The 19198-nt window shown below is 41.4% G+C and overlaps 1 protein-coding gene across 2 annotated transcripts in view; it reads left to right on the top strand.

Annotated features, from left to right (window-relative positions):
* The window catches only part of fbxo7 (F-box protein 7), a 34268-nt gene that overhangs the window by 621 nt on the left and 14449 nt on the right, over positions 1–19198 (top strand). For both annotated transcript variants that reach the window (XM_041215630.1, XM_041215629.1), the window contains exons 2-3: positions 2576–2758; positions 12250–12739. In XM_041215630.1, coding sequence (XP_041071564.1) covers positions 2637–2758; positions 12250–12739 — 612 coding nt within the window. In that variant the 5' untranslated portion in view covers positions 2576–2636. The remainder of the gene's footprint in view (positions 1–2575; positions 2759–12249; positions 12740–19198) is intronic.

The raw sequence follows: 19198 nt of genomic DNA, 5'->3' as shown, positions 1-19198 counted from the left end.
ACGGTGTTTCAGACTTTGCTGAAAGGACAGTAATTTCTTTGTGCTGATTCCTGCTGCTGCCACTGAAGTCCAGTCCAGCAAGTCCCCAAGGGTGCTTGGAAGAAATGGACTGTTTTAATTCACTTAAAAAGAAAGCCATGTATCTTTGCAGGACATTTCGGCGTACTTTGCAGCCAATGAAGTACTTTTTGGAAGTGTTCTTATTGTTGGGATGTAGGAAACATGGCAGCCAATTAGCACACGGCAAGCTCCTGCAAACTGCCCTGTGGTGTTTTTGTGATTTTGCTTGAGGGATGGGTATTAATGTTATAATGGGGATAAATCCACTGCTCTTCAAAATGGTGTGGGGTCTTTTACATTCACTTATGAGGCAGTCAGGGTTTGGTTTAACAACTTAACTGAAAGATGACACCTGTGACAATGCAGCACTCCCTCAGATTTTTGGGACCTGAACCCACAAGAAACAAGAAAGCTACCAACTGAGCCACAACAGAAGGTGATGGCCATTGTCAATCACTTGTTGGCACAGTCTAGATGTTTGTTCTTGTTCTGGGCAGCCTGGACTACATTATGTCAGGAACTGTGAATGGATCTTATAATATTTTAGAAAATATTTTTCTTTTAAAATAGAGGTTTAGCCTGTGGGTGTGTCTTAATTGGATTAAAGCCAGCTAGTCTGGGTGCTTTGAGTCCTAGCTTTAATATGTAAGAGAGTGTGCATTTCCATTTTTGGGTAGAACATTCAAAAAGTGGGGTGGAAACTTGATGCTTATCTAACATATATCAAGCAATATATTTATATTGCTAATAAAATTGGGACTATGAAAGAGGTTTTATTGTTAGAGGTTTAGTTCAGAGGTTTTTGATACAATGAGAATTAACATTCAATGGCAGTGGTTGGTATAACAAGACAACTGTTTTGTGTGTGCAGAGCAGAGGCAATGTGAGATCAAAAGGCAGCTGCAAGCCTCCAACTGGCTTCGCAGGAACTAAGTAAAAAGAACCTAATTTTGAATTTGTAAGGTGAAAATGCTTTGTTTGTTGTCTGGTTAAGTTTATGGGTTGCTGTTGTCTTAATGGAAACTATTTTGGGAATTTGTTGAAAGTTGTGATAGTAATGCGTAGCCATGTGCATATATATATATATTTTAACCTGTGTAAATTAATAAAATGTTTCATTTAATTTAATGTAAAACTTCTAACTGGTGGTCTGATTCTTGAGTTAACATTGATTATGACAGTTGTTTAAAGTTTCCTTCTGGGATTTTTAAATAACTCAGCTTTACCAACTGCATCGGTCATAACAGAGCTGAACATTATGGAATTGTTCCATCTCATCCCCACTTATGATCTTAAGGAGTCAACGTTTTGAAGATGGTTGGGTTAAGGTCATTGGACTGAGAAACTCCTGCAGTGATGTACTGAAGTATTAATTTGCTTTCAACTGTAAAAATCTGTGTGTCTAATATCATTCCAGTCATTGAAGGGTTTTGTCCATGACCTTGGAAGCAATTGGAAATAAATTTGTCTAAGTTTCCCCTCTTGGCAGTCAAAAGTTTTTGCTGAACTGATTCCAAGCACAGTCAGGAAAAAAAGCTTTAAAATCCCAATCATCATTATTGATCCTCGCCTTGAAAACCACAATAGTTTGTAGGCTCCTGGAACACCTTGGATGGCAAATTGGAAGCTGCTATCGCTCAAAGATAAAATCTTGATTTTTATAATGTGGATAACTTTTTTGGAATATTGTGCATATTCAGTTCCTTTTGAAGCAAGAACATTTAATGATGACTACTGATGAAAGCAATTAGTGGTTTCCTGAAAGGGGTGCTGTCTTTTTGATGAGATGCCACAATGAGTGCCTGCATATCTCTCTAAATTGATAAAAAATAACCCAAGGCACTAAAGTTAAAGAAGAGCAGGGAGTCCTTAGCCAACTTATACCTCAAACACCACCACCTACTTAAATTGACTGGTTATTTACCTCATTGTGGTTTGTGGGTCTTGCTGCATAATTTCATTTAAGAAGAAAAGAGAATTTTATTCATGAAGAAAATTGTTTAAGATGTGAAAGATGCAATAAATGTCCCCCCCCCCTCCCCCGTTGCCATGGGATACTGAAATGAAAGAAGGAAAATAAGAGTGTCTTCCAAAATATTGGAGATTACCATTTTTCTGTGAAATGTCACTGGATACTCAGGATAGAAATTGTTCACACTTTCCAGTGACTCAGCCCCTAATTAATACATGATTTAAGAATTAATATCCCTCCTTCTGGCATGTTTAGAACTCCCTTTATTGGCTGAAAGGGAACTGACTGTGATCTTCTTTATAACTGTGACAGTGATGACCATTTGTTGTTTTTGCTGTCTCTCTCCATTCACTCTGGGTGTTTCCTGACCTTCCATTTGGTACCATTCTACAATGACGACTAATTTGAGGGAGCTAAGCATGTCAGTTCTTATCAAAAGTATCTCAATATGTATGCTAAAAATTTATGAACCTGCCCTCCAGTTAAATTTGATCCTTTGTTGAGTATACTACAGTAATTTTAGTCTGTCTGTCTTCTTTCTAGCTCCTCTTGCACCTGCAGAAATATCAACAGCAGTTGACAACTTCATGTTGAATCAGCTGCCATGAAACTGCGTGTGCGAGTTCAAAGACAGAGAGGCTGGGTGGAGTTGGAGCAGAATGAGCCTACGCTCGCTGACCTGCGCAGTAAGATTACTAGCACTCTTCTGCCTTCCTTGGGATACAAGTAGGTGAAGTAATGTAAAGTCACTGCTTCTGTGGTTAACTAGCTTGTTTGTGCTGCTAATATGGTTTGAAATGGAACATGTCTTTAGTTTATGATGTTAAATGGGTCATGTTGCCAACTGAAAAGCCTTTTTAATACTCACATGGCAAATTATCAACATTCGCTGTTGTAATTAGCCTTATCAGTGAGTGAGCATGGTGTGAGTTTCACATACACAGAAATACAAAGAACCTACAACATAGAATAAAAATAATAAAATAGCATGGATGTTGAAATGGATGTTCCTGCTTAACCATCCTTGCTGATTTGTTTGAAGAAATAACAGGAAGACTAAAGAAGGATAATAAAGTGTCTGTGTAATGCATGTAGATTAGGTCTCACATAAGAGACTTTTCAGAAGGTCACCTGGAGAATGTCTCAAAACAGAAAGTAGGATGTGTTGTCCTTTAGATGTGTCCTGGGATCATGTGGTTGCCGAATGCATGTATGATTTGGACTCAAGAAATTGCAGGTATTTGATCAAGCTTTTGTTCATCTCTAATTTCTCCTCTGTTTCAGCATCCAGTTTTTTTCCCTTGCACCTCTCTGAACACAACTCATGATGTTTTTCTGAATTAAAGATAATAAATAAATTACAGATATAATATTGGAATTCTGATTTCACAGCAATTGAACAAGAGTTTTAAAAGATTTGATAACATCTTTTAAATTAGCCATGTTCTTCATTAAAATAGTTTGTTTAATGGAATCTTTATGAACATTGTTACTTGTAAGATCTTTGGATAATTCTACGTTGCATTTGCCAAATACTGTTAAAGCCCACAAAAATCACGTGGTAATTTTTCATGATTGTGGCCACAGTAAACATTAAGGGCAGACTCTTGTGTCCTCCCCTGTGCTGAGTTTGGTAGAAGGGGAGCACTTAATAGGATGGAAGTCCAGGGCAGGAAGGCCTGTGGCCTATGGGTGACCTTCCTGCCCCATTGTCAATTCAGGCCCTTAAGTGGGCAATTTATAAGCTGGTGGGATGCTCGCCATGTGGGAACATGAAAGCAAACCCATTCAATGCCTGATCGAGGAACCTGGCATCAGGAAGGCAAAGCACCCACCCCCCTTCCCTTTCTGCTAACCCCTGCCCTCCCCTCGTGACCTCCGCCCCACCATTATTCACCTGTGCTTGGATCCCTCCTTGCTTTGAGTGGGTGTCATCCTGGGGACGCTGATGAGTGCAGAAGAGCTGCTGGCCTATGATTGGCCAGCAATAAGTGCAGAAGAGTTGCTGGTCTCCGATTGGCCGGCAGCTCTTGACAGATGGAACTTCTGCCCCAGAGCCCTTGACCCTGGGGTAAAAAGCCACCACTGGCCCATTAAGTGCATGAGTGGCACAAGATACAGCAGACCTTTCTGAAAAGAGACCCCTGTCACCTCCACAAGAGTCTGCCCCAAAATTGAACTCCAGATCCTTGTCTCTGCTTGATCAATTGAAATCTGCTAGTCTGTAAGAAAAGTTATGAAATTTATTTTGCTCTGTTCTGATGGTGATTGCACAGGATCATTCAGGCCAAATGTATTTTGCAAGATCCCGTGTCTCTTGACCTTTCATTTTAATTGTGCTGTATTATTGGGGAAATAAAGATCCTCTATTCAACAAAAGCGAAACGATTTTTTAAAATTCCTCCATGGGATGTGGGTGTTGCTGGCTAGGCCAGCATTTGTTGCCCATCCCTAATTGCCCTTGAACTGAGTGGCTTGTGAGGCCATTTCCGAGAACAGTTAAGAGTCAACAGCATTGCTGTGGATCTGGAGTCACATGTAGGTCAGACCAGGTAAAGATTTCTTTCTCCAGAGGGCATTAGTGAACTAGATACTAGATGGACTCTAGCAACAATTAATGGTATTTGATTATGATCACCATTACTGAGACTAGCTTTATATTCCAGATTTTTTATTAATTGAAATCAAATTCCACCATGGCAGCTGGTGGGATTTGAACCCATGTCCTCAGAACATTAGCCTGGGCCTCTGGGCTATTAGTCCAGCGACATTAGCACCGTGCCTCTGTTACTGTATTAGCAGAGTACTTTTAAGCATGCTTGGTGTTTTTGATTTTGTCTCTGTAAATCTCCTTAGGACGGTTTTCTATTTGTACCTATAAATGAGAGTTATTAAATTAATCTAAAATTGTGATTTTGTGTACTCATCATTTTGGCTGACAGCTATTTCCTTCAAATGGCTAGAGCATATAGATGTTCTCAGCCCGCAACAGATCACCTGGAATGACGAATTTAATTGCAAACAAGCCTTATCTCTGAGTAACTGCTGAAATAGGGTCAGGGATCACTCCGCTTAAACCAGCTTACATCAGGATTGGCAATATTTCTCCTGTCCAGGGTTGATGGCAGCAGTCCTTAAATTAGTTTGTGTGAATTTAGGTGCCACATTTCCAATATTTTGATATTTGATGTAATTCTTCATTGCAAAATTGGGGAAAAAGATGAAGATATGCAACATTTAAACGGGCAGCGCAAAGGGAAGGGGGAAGTAAGCAAAAACATGAGAGATGTATGCATAGTATAATTTGTAAAGTGCATAAAAAGAAAGCGGCAACTTGCAGTGATAATGAGCTAATCATAAAGCGAATTAAAGATTAGAACATGAGCAGCTGAAAGTGCAGCAATTGAGGTGAGATAGGTCTAAGAACAGAAACAGGAAAAGCTGACAAGGTGGAACAGTTTGCCTTAGTGGGGGTGGGGAGGGGAAAACATAAGTACTCCAGGGACTGGATTTTCAATTGTTGGTGGGGGCAGAAAGGGTTGTGGGCGCAATTTGAAAATTGCGTTCCCAGAGTGCTGCTCTGGATTCTGCTGACTCCGGAATGCAATGTGATTTTCATAGGGAAGGTGGGGGACAGGGAACCTCCAAGTGCTCTTTGAACTCATTGAGTTCATTAACAGGCCTCAGAGAAGCAGTTTCAAATTTTCAATTGGGAGGCGCTGGGAACATGCAGTGCCTGGAGCATGTCAGGGAGCAGCCGGTGTGAATACAGTGGGGGGGACCCATGAGGGCTAACGGAGACACTGGTCAATACATTTAAAAGATGGACAGTAATGCTCAGCTGCACAACTGAGGGCACAGTTGCCACTATTGCTGCTGGGAGGCTTGCACTTCTCAACAGTGAGAGGTTGGAATTCTGAGAGACATCAGGCTGCTGGCATTACTTGGCTAGAAGAGGTTGGCAGCGGAAGCCCTGTTGAACTAACAAATGCCTGCTGAGGGAGTGGAAATAGGAACAGGTAACTATGACATTGAACAGAGTAGTAAAAAGGGGTTTCAGCAGAGAGAAGAGGCCAGAGGAGCGCACAGGCGCTGCAAGGGGAAGGTGCTACTGTCCATGAGTCAGCTCCAGCAAATGGCAGAGTGCCAGTGCTATAGGGAGGCTATGCCTATCCATGCAGATTGTTGGATATGTTTTCTGGCCCACAACGACATGAGGCCTCATGCACCCTATGGCAATCCTCTACCTGCAGACATCAAGGTCACCATTGCCCTGAATTTTTATGCTCCTGGATTGTTCCAGGGATCTGCGAAGGACCTGGATGGCATCTTGCAGATGACAGCTCATCATACCATCAAGGAGATCATGGATGCCCTATTAATTTTGAGCCAGAGGGACCAGTGCAGGCATAGAGGACATTGGGCTTTGCCACAATTGATGGATTCCCCCAGTTCCAGGGGATCATTGATTACACCCACATAACCATCAGGTCACCAACTGATCAGCCGGTCAGAACCCTAAACAGAAAAGGCTCCCACTCACTGAATGTCCAGCTGATCTGTGACCACAAGAAGCACTTCTTACAGTGCTGCCCTCTGTTCCCAGGCTACTGTTATGATTCAGTCATCCTGCGAGAGTCTCTGGTGTCACATTTCTTCAAGCCAACATTCAGACTCCTGGGTGGCGAGAATTATCATCTGAAGGGGTGGCTCTTGACACATGCCTGATGCCCAGACACAGATGCAGAGAGGTGCCACAGCTAGAACCATCTACTAATATGAACCCACATTGGCATCTTGAAGGTGCACTTCCATTGCCAAAACTAGTTGGATGATGCCTTCCAGAACAAGCCAGCTGGGGGTCTCATTGTGGTGGTCTGCATGTTGCACAACATGACAAGAAAAAGAACTGAAGCTGGATGAAGAGGACCACCTGGTACACCACTCTTCCAGAGAAGGATGAAGGGGACACTCTAGAGGAACCTAGTGCCCAGGCATTGGAGGAAGACTGCTGAGACTGTTCCAGGCCTCATGGTGATTAGCAGGCTGGCATAGCCTCAAGGGCCATACTAATTCAGCAGCACTTAGCTTGACTTCCATCAGATAAGTTATCCAATGTGCATGCACACTAGAATAATCCCATTGAGACCCAAAGATAGAATGAATGGAGTCTCCATCACCACCATTTCCCACATTACATACCATCCACAGCAGCAAGCCCAGGCCCTGCCCAACAACCCATCCCAACGCCCCCCCCCCCCCCATTTAATTTCTCTCAACAAACTTTAAAAACACAAGTTTAATCAAAATTTATCATTTTTATAACCAGTTTAATCAATAGTGTGGAAAAACAGAAAACTTCACCCCAGTGACCCATCAAGTGTAACTTGCAGTGAGGCACCTTGCACTCATGCATGCTCCTACGAGGTGCTCCCACTATAGCTGAGGGTGAGGTGGAGGCAGTCTGCTTCACTGTATCTTGCTAAAACACCTGTGACTTCCATTCTCACCATGGAGGTGCCCATGGGGGCTTCTCCACAGGTTGCTGAGCCTGTGTTGTTGCAGTCTCTGACACAGGGTCCTGAGTTGCAGTAGCTAAGGAGGCAAGGAATGACGTTTGTGTCCTGTGAAGCGTGGCACTTTCATCAGCCTGTTCAACTTATTCGCCCTTTCTGAGCACTCCTGCATACTGTATGGGACCGTTGGCTGGGGATGTAGCTGGAATCCAGTCCAAACATCTTTGTGCCATCAACAATGAGTGTTTTGTTCTATGGGGAACCTCGCTCTTTCTGTGCATGTCCGCATATTGGTGCATATGGCTTTCCAAGAGGATGGCTGTTCTTTCAATGGAGCTCAAATCCTTGAGCCATGCCGGAGCACATGTGCTGCATGAACTCCTTCATTGACTGCCCCAGGATCTGCAACGCCTCAATGCCAAGAGTGCTACCATTGAGCTAATGCTGACACCTAACCTGTTTGGCCTTCAAATGTGGAGGAGCAATGAGCAGATGCAGTATACTAAGTTGGAAAAACATGTAAATTGCTTTCTCACGTGGAAGGAATGTTTGGCGCCCCGGACAGTGGTATAATAGGAAATGAATAGGCAAATGTGGTGTTTTTAGAGCTTGAATAAAAAAAACATGCCAGGGAAAGGCTATGACTGTTGTAGATGGTAGAAGAGCGAACTGGGACATTTCGGAACGAACTATCCTTTCAGAAAATGGGGAGGAGAGAATATGTTTTGTGACGGGATAGCGTGTAAGAAGAAGGGAATGTGGTGGAGGTTCTGGCTGACTGCCATGGAAGAGGGGAGTGCATTATAATAGTGAGGGAGTAGAAATAAGAGCATAAATTGGACAGACCTGGTTGAAGGTCTTGTCCACTATGGGAGAGGGGAATCCTTGCCTCAGGACAAAGGAGGGCAGCTCCAAATCTCTGAAAAGAACAGATGCAAAAAAGGAAGAAAAAAAACTAGGTGGTAAGAATGGAATTCTACAGAAAACAGGGTTGGAAGAAGTATAAAGTGTCCCATTGCTTGGGACTGGGGAAGGGAAAAGAGCATGAGAGAGAGGGAGAGATTTCAGGAAGGTAAAAGGGTCAACGGTGGTTCATGTCACATTGAAGGATGGCTGGATATATGAAGCATAGTGAAAGAAATTTGTGGGAGTAGAAAGCAACACCAACATATTAGAGATCAGGGAGGGTCCAGGGTAGGTCTGGAACAAAACGCTTAACAATGTCTCCAGAAAGACCAGCGTAGCTGGGACCTATGTGGGTTGCTATATATAAATATAGCTTTTATCAGGAGAAAGCTAATAGAGTTAAAAACAAAATTGTTGATCTAGAATCTCAGCAAGATGAGGAAGGGTTGTGAATGGTAGTATTTAAGTCGCTATTCGAAGAAATGGAAAGCCCACAGCTGCCTTTTGGGGGGCGGGGTGGGGGTGTTGGTGTGGAATAGAGAGCTTCTGTGTGACAAAGACATGGTTTGGGCCAAAAAACAGAAGAGGGTATAAGAAGAATGCAGATATGTGAGATTAGGGACTGGATGGATATGGAGGAAGGGAAATAAGATGAGAAGGTTCGTTCGGAGGAACAGGAGTAACTTGAATGGAAAAATCTGGGACACTCCTGTTTATGTATAGATGGAGGATTGAAGAGATGAGATTGGAGGCAGTGGAGGGGAGAAGTTCTCCAGACCAGTGATTGCCAAACATTTTTGGGTGAAGGACCCCTTTTCAAATGCATTAATGATCATGGATCTTCCTACCTCACGCCCCAAATCTAATGTATAATACTATCTCCTGGCGCATTTACATTTATAAACGTAAAGTTCAACAGTGCCCTACTAAAGGGACTCGAATGAAATTTTGCAATATAGTAAATATTGTGACAACTTTCATCTCCCTTTCAGCCAAAAGGTATCCCTACGGCTTCAGCAACTTTCCTGTTGAATTCTTAATCCCTTCCCCTCTACTGTTTACCAGCTTCTCTGCTCTAATGTCACTGCTGTGGCATTGTGCCATCAGGGCACTGGCAGTAACTTAGACCATGGTTTCAGTCCAGGCCCAGCTGATATACTCGGTGAATAGCCTTAATATCATTCCAGGTCCCTGAACAAGTCATCTGTGGCAGCTGTTTCCTACCATCCCACAGCCCCGGCCCTGTGTTTCCGTTACCGGTGTCTCTGGGGCCTATCATCTCTTCTGCTGGCATTCTGAGTCAGTCTGAGGGCCTGCTCGTCTGGTTACGTGTTGTTTCTGGAGTTGTCTTGGCTCCAGAATCTACCTGTGAGAGTTCAGAAAGGGAAAAGAGGTCAGCAATGGGTCATGTTAAGTTGAGGGATGGGTGGAAATTTGCAGCATATTCATTAAATTCTCTAGATCGTTGCAAGAGTCTAAAGCTTGTGTCACTGTGCAAATGCACCAGGCCCTGGAACTGACATTGAATTCCCCAGTATTCGCACCCTTGGCTGAGCCACTTTAGCAGATGAAGGAAATCAAAATAATGGACAACAGCATGTGCCTGACCCATGTCATTGCAGCAATGAGTCGAGCTCACATTTCATGAACCCCAGAAAGCCTCTACTGATTCTAGTCTCAGAGCCACTGAAATAATGGCAGTAGAAAAAAAAGGTCATAACTAACATTTAAGATATAAACAATCAATTTGGATTAAGACAAAGGATAAGGGATCGATAGAGTCAATAAAGATAATGTGCAGAACACCTAATTTTGGAAGAGTACTGGAGGAATAAATATGTAGGCAAATCCATGAGATGAGTAAAGGATATCAAATAATGAAATATTTCAACTCCCTCAAAGAAACTGGCAAGAAGTAAGGAATGAAGTTTTATGGTTCATTTGGGATTCCTTTCTTAGCTGTATATAAGCCCAAAAAGGGAGGAACCACTACTGCAACTGATAATAAGAAATGGGTCGGAGGAGATAATGGAAGCATAGGGGAACATATAGGGGTTAGCAATCATAACATCATAGGCTTAAAGTAATGATTTTGGGGTGAAATGGAATTAAGGAATGTAAACTGGAAAAAAAAATTGACAGATGGAATACCACTGAGAAATATTTAAGAAAATTATGATAAAGTTCAAGAGAAATATAGTCTGTTTAAAAAAAGCAACAACAAACTAGTCAATAAGGAAACGGTGGATGGATACAGTGATATGGGTAAAATTGAAACAAAAGTAAAAGGCATACATTTAACACGCAGACAATAAATGTGAGGATGGCAAAATAGTACATGAAGATTTTAGGAAACAAGTCAAAGAAAAAAATAAATAAGCAAAAAGCAACTGAAAATTAAAACATCAAAGAATATGAAAAGAAATAAAGTATTCCACAGGCACATCAGTAATAGAAAAAATAAGGACAGAGGGCCACAAAAGGGTATTCAAGATAAACTCTCAGGTAATGACAGTGAAATGGCAGAAATATTGAATACTTCACCTCAGTGTTTGCTGGGAAAACTAACATGTGCATGCCATTAGAAGAAGAAACCAAGATGATATAAAGGCACTTAAGATAGAAGGGGAGTGATAATTGCTAAATGTATCAAATGCGATGTCTGGATGGATTGCATCCACATTTATTAAGTGCTATGGAAGAAAGAACCCAGAAAGCAATACACAGAAAAGGAATAGTGCCAGAAGACCAGTGGACAGCTACTTTACCTACTTCGGCATCCATCCATCCATCTCGAGAGACGATGGATTGCACATAGGATGTATGTTACTTCTGTATTGAACGTGGTCTGTGGCTGTAGAGGCTGATTCGTGAGTGGAAGACCTTTCTGCAGCTGACACAGATGAATAGCATTGACCTGGGGTCTACTGATGTATTTTTATTTCTTTCCGGTTGGCTCTCTTTTACCACTATTGTTCCTATATTTTAAAAGGGCCATAGAGCAAATGCAGGAAACTATAGAAGTTAGTTTAATGTCAGTAGTAGAAAAATAAATATAAGATGGTCATTAATAAATCCAATAAGACATTCAGGAGAAACTTCTTTACCCAACCATGGTTAAAATGTGGGACTGGCTATCACAAGGAGTAGTTGAAGCAGTTAGCATAGATGTATTTAAGGGGAAACTGAATAAGTACATGAAAGAGAAAGGAATAAAAGGATAAGCTGATGAGGTTAAATGAAGTAGGGTGTGATGAGGCTTGTGGAGAAATATCACCAGTATAGATCAGTTGGACTGGCTGGCCTGTTCCTGTGCTGTACACTTGATGTAATTCTGTGATATCATTCCAATCGTTGAAAGGTTTGCTATCGCATTCAGATGAGGTGGGAGAGACACCACATTAAGCAACAAGTGAGTCAATCATTTCTAATGTTAGACAGTTTGTTTATTTGCCATTTATAAATGTACAACATCTTTAACTTCCTGCCCAAAACTAACTTTCTATGTTGTGTATTCTGTAGCTTTTATTAAATAACTCATTTTAGTTGTCATAAATTGTGAAATGAGTACAGTAGACATAAAATGATGTGACTATTATGATAGTAAGGTAGGATCTGTAGATGTATTATGAATTGTACCAGGTTCTGCAATATTATTTTTGAGGCACAGGATATATGTTCCTTAATCTGGCAAACAAAAAATTGCAGCTGAATTTTGTGCATCTTTCTATATGCAGCAAGTTCTAGTTTTACAGTTCTGATTTTAAATTTCCAAACTGTTCTTTTGTTTTACAGTTCTGATACTGAATTCAACATCAGTTTAAATGGGAAAGATGTTCTTACTGATGACCAGCAAGCCATAAAATCCATAGGAATAGTCTCTGGTGATTTGATCTGCTTAATTCTGCCTGATTCATTTGCCTCAACCTCTGGATCATTGTTAGAGTTAAATGTTACGGAACAACCATCATGTTCAAATATTGCTCAAAACCAGGGTCTTGTGAATGGTGGGAATAGACTTGAGTCTGCTCATGAGATTGCCCCTGGTGCGTATCAGCAGTCTGAAGCAAACGTCCAGAATTCTTCATCTGATGAGATGTCCATGACATTTGAAGAAACCACAGCAAAATATCCATATGAGCCAATGCTGTGCAGTGAAGCTGTTGATGGAATGGTATCGCATTCATTAGAAATATTGTATCATTCTGCTGAGTGCACCAGCCCAAAAGACGCTCTGATTGTAGTGCTTCATCTCCTCATGCTGGAGGCAGGATACATTCCACAGGTAAACAATCTAGAGTGACATGGAATTCAATAATTGACCATATATACTGTGCAAACAGCACTGATGTCCAAACTTCTGGAGCAGTTGATCCAATAAAAATGAATTTGCTTTCTAATCGACAGAATCATGACCCAGTTTCCCTTTCGGCAAAAATGTCCTATATCTGCTGTTTTCTAGCAGTGTATTTGGTCCGCAAGCTGAACTCTTCTTCCATTTTCCTCCGTTTTGAACCAACCTAAAAGTTAGTTTTATAGTATCCTTGTAAAAGACCCACCAGCATAATTCAAAGAGTAGGTGCCTTCTCCCAGTGCCCTAGCCAACATTTATCCCTAAATCATCGCCCCCAAAAACAGATTAATTGGTCATTTAGCTTTTTGCTATTTGCAAATTGGCTGCTACATTTGTCTACAAAACAACAGTAACTGCACAGCAGAAGCAATTAATTGGTTGAAGAGGCTTTAGGATGTTATGAGGACATGTACTATGTAATGCTTTACAATGAAAATTTGTTTGTTGTTTATGTTTTCACGTAACATACCTTTAATATGAAGAATGGTTTCTCAGATAAGCCAATGACTGTTCACAAAGCTGCAGCTTTTTTGTACTAACAATATCCTATAAACAACATGGATGAATGTCCAGTTAGGTTTTTTTGGTGACATTAGTTGAGGGAAGAATGTTGGCCAGGACAAAAGAGTATCTACTAGCTCCTCTTTAAATTGTCACTGGATGTTTAATATCCACATAAACTACTGGGAGGTGCAAATGGGGCCACACTGGCGACTTATTTGCAGGGCAACAGCTCCAACCCTGCATTCCCTCTTCTGCACTGCATGGTTAGTCTAGATTATGAATTTAAGTTCACAAGCTTCTTACCGAATTGAACAGAGACCTGGGAGTGTACGTACTCAAATCTTTGAAGCTGGCCAGGCAAATTGAGAAGGTTGTTAATAAAGCCAAGAGGAACAGAGTACAAAAACAAGGAAATTATTTTAAACCTTTATAAAGCACTATTTAGGCCTCAGACAGGGTACTGTGTACAATTCTGGGCACCAATCTTTGAGGATGTCAAGGCCTTTGGAGAGGTTGCAGAAGAACTGTATGAGAGTATTACCAGTGATGAAAGAGTTCAGTTATGTGCAGAAACTGAAGAAGGCCAGGTTGTTCTCCTTTGCTTCTCCAGCCACAGGAATAAAAAAAAACTGTTATAATCTGAGGTTGAGGTTAACAATCCATTCAACAGCTAATACAGTGTGAATAGTTGTGATGTCACCACGATTGGATCTCTCTCACACAAGTTCAGTATTTGGGCGATGGTCTGACTTGTAAGTCCATAGTCACAATTTTAAGATGTTCCTCATGTTCCACCTATGGAGCAAGTGACCACATCTTCCCTAAAACAAAAACAGAATTACCTGGATAAACTCAGCAGGTCTGGCAGCATTGGCGGAGAAGAAAAGAGTTGACATTTCGAGTCCTCATGACCCTTCAACAGAACTAGGTTATGAAAGGTTTTGTTAGAGTAAATAGAGAAACTGGTTTTAGTAGACATGAGGAATCCCCTGCACGTTCTAATAGTTTTCATTTTAGCAGGATTTGTAAATTCGAGACATTCCTGAACAGTGCTATCTCCTTTCTTGTTTTAGCATGGTTACTGCACATGTTCGGTCTTCCCTGTCCTGCTTCCTCCCTCTCGCTTCTCTTTCCCACTCCCTCCTCCTTGCTGCTTCCCTCTCAGCTCCCTCCCAAACCTCCTCCCACTAGTTACAACCTGAGATGCCACTTTCCTCTTGAAACACTCGCTTCCCCCACCGTGATTGCCTTCCCTCATCTGAACCCTTGCTGGGAACAAGAGGGGCAACAAGTGGGAGGGTGGGAGACTAAGTATCATGAAAAAGCAAATTACTGCAGAATGGTCAAAGCTTGTTCCACTAGATGGAGCAGTTGACCACAAAAAGTTTACTCTGATCTTTTCAAACAATTTTTTTAGTCTAGTGCAGAATTCAAATGAAATACCATTAAAGATAGCTTTATCAATTAAATCTTCAGATTTATGATTTGCATGAGACTTTAAGACCCACAGGATAAGACAAGGTTCTTCAGATAGTGAATTCAATGAAGTTTATGAGAATTATAAATTAATATAGAGTTGTAATGCACAATTAGTTGAGTCTAATGTATAAGAACCATACATCCATACAAATAAGCCTCTTCTGTTTTAATATACAGGGCATGTCTGTATTCAAAATCATTTGCCATCTTTTTTTTCTACACTAGACCAATTTATAACAAAATAACCCAAAAAAGAAACTTATCATGTCCAACAGACTTTCATGACTTTCGACCTTCCTCCATTTGAACAAGTATCCTTCAGTCAAAACATGGCTAGCTAGCGGTGTGTTTTTAGAGATGGGGTTTATAACCCCCAGGGAAGGCTCAAGACCTTTCCTCTCCATGAGTTAATGGGGTCTTGTCACCCTTTGGCTGACATTCTTTAATTTAGCGTAATTGGTCTTGGCCTTTGAACAGCTCATTGTTTGTAATTAATTTTGGTAATAGAACAAAGTGTTTTCTTAGTCTGATTTCAGAATTTTTTTTATTCATTTAAGGGGTATGGTTTCACTGGCTAGGCCAGCATTGAAAGCCCATCCCTAATTGTCCTTGAGAATGTGGTGCTGAGCTGCCTTCTTGAACTGCTTCAGTCCATGTGGTGTAGGTACATCCACAGTGTAGTTAGGGAGGGAGTTCCAGGATTTTGCCCCAACGACGGTGAAGGAACAGCAATGTATTTCCAAGTCAGGATGGTGAGTGGCTTGGAGGGGAACTTCCAGGTAGTGATGTTCCCATCTATCTGCTGCCCTTGTCCTTCTAGATGGTAGTGGTCATGGGTTTGGAAGTTGCTGGCCTATGGAAGGTCTAAGGAGCTTTGGTGAGTTTCTGCTGTGCATCTTGTAAATGGTACACACTTTTGCTACTGTGCATCAGTAATGAATGTTAGATTTTCTTGTTGGAGGTGGTCATTGCCTGACTCTTGTGTGGTGCTAATATAACTCGCCACCTGTCAGCCCAAGCCTGGATTTTGTAAAGCCCTTGTTGCATTTGCACATGGACTGCTTCAGTACCTGAGCAGTCGTGAATGGTGCTGAACATTGTGCAGTCATCAGCGAACAAACCCACTCCTGACCTTATGATGGAAGGAAGGTCTTTGATAAAGCAGCTGAAGATGGTTGGGCCGAGGACACTACCCTGAGGAACTCCTGTAGTGATGTCCTGGAGCTGAGATGACTGACTTCCAACGACCACAATCATCATCTTTTGTGCTGTGTGTGACTCCAATCAGTGGAGAGCTTTCCCCCTAATTCCCATTGATTCCAGTTTTACTAGGGTTCCTTAATGCCGCAGTCGATCAAATGTCATGGCAGTCACTCTCACCTCACCTCGGGAGTTCAGTTCTTTTGTCCATGTATGAACCAAGGCTGTAATGAGGTCAGGAGCTGAGTGGCCCTGGCGGAACCCAAGCAGAGCATCAGTGAGCAGGTTATTGCTAACCAAGTGCTGCTTGATAGCACTAACTGATGATGGAGAGTAGACTTGAATTGGCTGGGTTGGACTGGGCAATTTTCCACATTGCTGGGTAGATGCTAATGTTGTAGCTGTAGTGGAACAGCTTAGCTAGGAGCTTGGAGCACAAGTCTTCGGTACTATTGCAGTCTACATATAATTTGTATAAACTTTGGTTTTGAGATTGGTTATTGTCCTTTTATCTAATTGTTACATTTTAGTGCATTTTTTGCAGCTATTTTGTGCCTCCATTTAAACTTAATGTCAGAAAATGAAAAAAAGACATGTCTAAACTTGCCATCTTGCACTGATCAGGACACTTCAAGAGTACCAATCTAAGGAGAAAACAATTTATACTGCATGTGAAGAGAGTGCTGATTGGTTGGAAGTGGACTCTGACTGGCAGAGGTGTTGCCATGGAGAATGTACCAGTGATGGTGACTGACGGTCAACTGTCAAGCATTGTTTTAAATTTCAGCCAGCTAGCTTGACCCTGATTGGTCAAGGCATTGCCCTGTGGAATGAGTCAGCAAATGGCTGTCAGTTATTTTGTTTAGCTGAAACAGGCGCGGTATATGTACATGTTCTTTCTGCCTGCAAGGAACAGGGCCCTGTGTATTAATATGTAGCTTCCAGTACACACAAATGTGCCACATTGTGAGCCTGACTAACTATCATAAATTGGTTGTCAGCATAATTGTTAGCATTGAGGATTATTTAGCAAATGTCATCCAATCATGGAATCGCAACTAATGTTGTACACTATTTTGCAAACAGTGGCTGGGACAAGCTGTTTGATGTGATCCACCAGTCTTTGGAACATACAGCCTACATATGTAGCATCACATTGGCACTCATTTGTGTGATAGGCAGAATGCCTTTTTGGCTTGACGGCAGCGTCCTGTTGCTGACAAATACCACTCGTGTTGCTATTGCATAGTACCAGTGTGAAACAGCTAGTTTTATCTGTTGCTCATATTTTGCCCTTCCAGGATAATCTGGGGTAGACTGGGCACTTTTCAGGGCCGAAAGTGACGGTCTTAGGCCTGTTCATGAGTTTGCGTGACATAGTGCAAAACGATCTGATGAGAGTAGCTATTAACCTGCAGGATGCCTTTGCGACCTATTTCAGCATCAAGCTTACATGGTGAGTAAATGGCTCGGACCCTATTTACAAGGTTGCCAAAAAGACCAATCTTGCAGCATGTGGAACTGTAAGAATCCCAACGTGTATATTGACCAGGGAAGGTCAGCTTGTGGCAGAGAACTCACTGGCAGATTTCTCAACTGATATGTCATGGAAAGGGTGTTCATTTGACTGCTCCATTTCAAAAATGAATTTGAATGCAGGATGGAGCCTGTTACAATACATAAGGAAATTGTTGCATGCAGCTACAGATTTAAATATAGCAAATATCATCCACATATGGGAAATATACATTTGGCCAATTCGTGATGTGCAGAACTGGTCATAGATATGATGGGGCATAAAAGCACATCAATTTTGTTTGTCTTGGGCAGCCAATACATACGGGACATATAGAGGAGTTAACCAAATTCTTTACAAGATATGGATTACCAAAAGAAATACAGTCTGATCAGGGTTCAGATTTCATGTATCAGCTGTTTAAAGAAGTAATGAACAGCCTAGGAATAAAGCAATTTAGGTCATCAGCTTATCACCCCGAATCACAAGGTGCCTTAGAAAGGTGGCCTCAGACTTTAAAGACTATGATTAGAGTATATAGTCAAGACTGTCTACATGATTGAGATCAATAAGTTCCATTCTTGTTGTTTGCTATTAGGGGCGTCCCTAATGGGTCAACAGGGTTCTGTCTTTCCGAGTTAATTTATGGTTGAGAAATAAGGGGACCACTGAAACTGATTCAGGATAAATTAGTGAGTCAAAGTTCTGAAACAAATCTCCTGGGCTGTGTGACAAAATTCGGAGAGAGATTAAGTAAGGCATGTGAGTTAGCTAGAAAACATTTAAAGATATCTTGACATGTGATGAAGGAAAAGGCAGATAAAAGAAAGGGTTAGTGGCTGGAGAAAAAGTGTTAATATTGTTGCCGGTGTCAGGCGTACTGTTTGAAGGCAAGATATAATGGACCTTACCATGTTGAAAAGAGACTGAGTGAGGTAAGCTGGGTAGTAGATCCCCCCAGGTTGGAGGAAAAGTCAGTGAGTGTGCCATGTAAATATGCTCAAAAATACTTTGACAGAGAAGGTAAACAGGAGGTGGTACTAGTAGTTGTAAGTAAGGAAAGGGGGGTTAGAAATCGACCTTCCTCTGATTAAATTGGACAATGAGGAAGGCTTAAAAACCTAAATGTGATGTTAGATTACATTCCAGAAAAGCGTCGGAGCGATTTAAGTCATACAAAGCAATTTATGGAAATAGACCAGGAAAATCGGATTTAGCTATACATGATGTTGAGGTGAGGAATTTGGGTTCAATAAGGCAACATCCACCTAGTTTAAATCCAGTAAAATTAGCCCCAGTGGGGAAAGAAATTGAATTTATGCTTCAAAACGACATCATAGAGCCTAGGCACAGTAATTGGAGTTCAGACATGCCAAAACCAGATGGATCACAAAGATTGTTGATTACCGAAATGTGAATGCATTAACAAAAACAGATTCATATCCTATTCCAGGATTGGAAGATTGTGTCGAAAGTGTGACAGTCAATATTTACCACAAAAATTAACTTGCTGCAAGGATATTGGGAAGCACCCTTACCGGAAAGGGCAAAAGGGATGTCGGCTTTTATAAACTGGATGGTCTATATCAATGCAACGTAATTCCCTTTGGTATGAAAAATGCACCAGCAACATTTCAGAGACAAACAAACAAAGTGATTGAGGGACTGAGCAATTGTGCTGTTTATATTGA

This window comes from Carcharodon carcharias, chromosome 21 (genome assembly GCF_017639515.1).
Source record: "Carcharodon carcharias isolate sCarCar2 chromosome 21, sCarCar2.pri, whole genome shotgun sequence".
In the NCBI taxonomy this organism is placed as follows: domain Eukaryota; kingdom Metazoa; phylum Chordata; class Chondrichthyes; order Lamniformes; family Lamnidae; genus Carcharodon; species Carcharodon carcharias.
The sequence above is the reverse complement of the archived record's forward strand: the minus strand, read 5'-3'. Positions and strand labels throughout refer to the sequence as shown.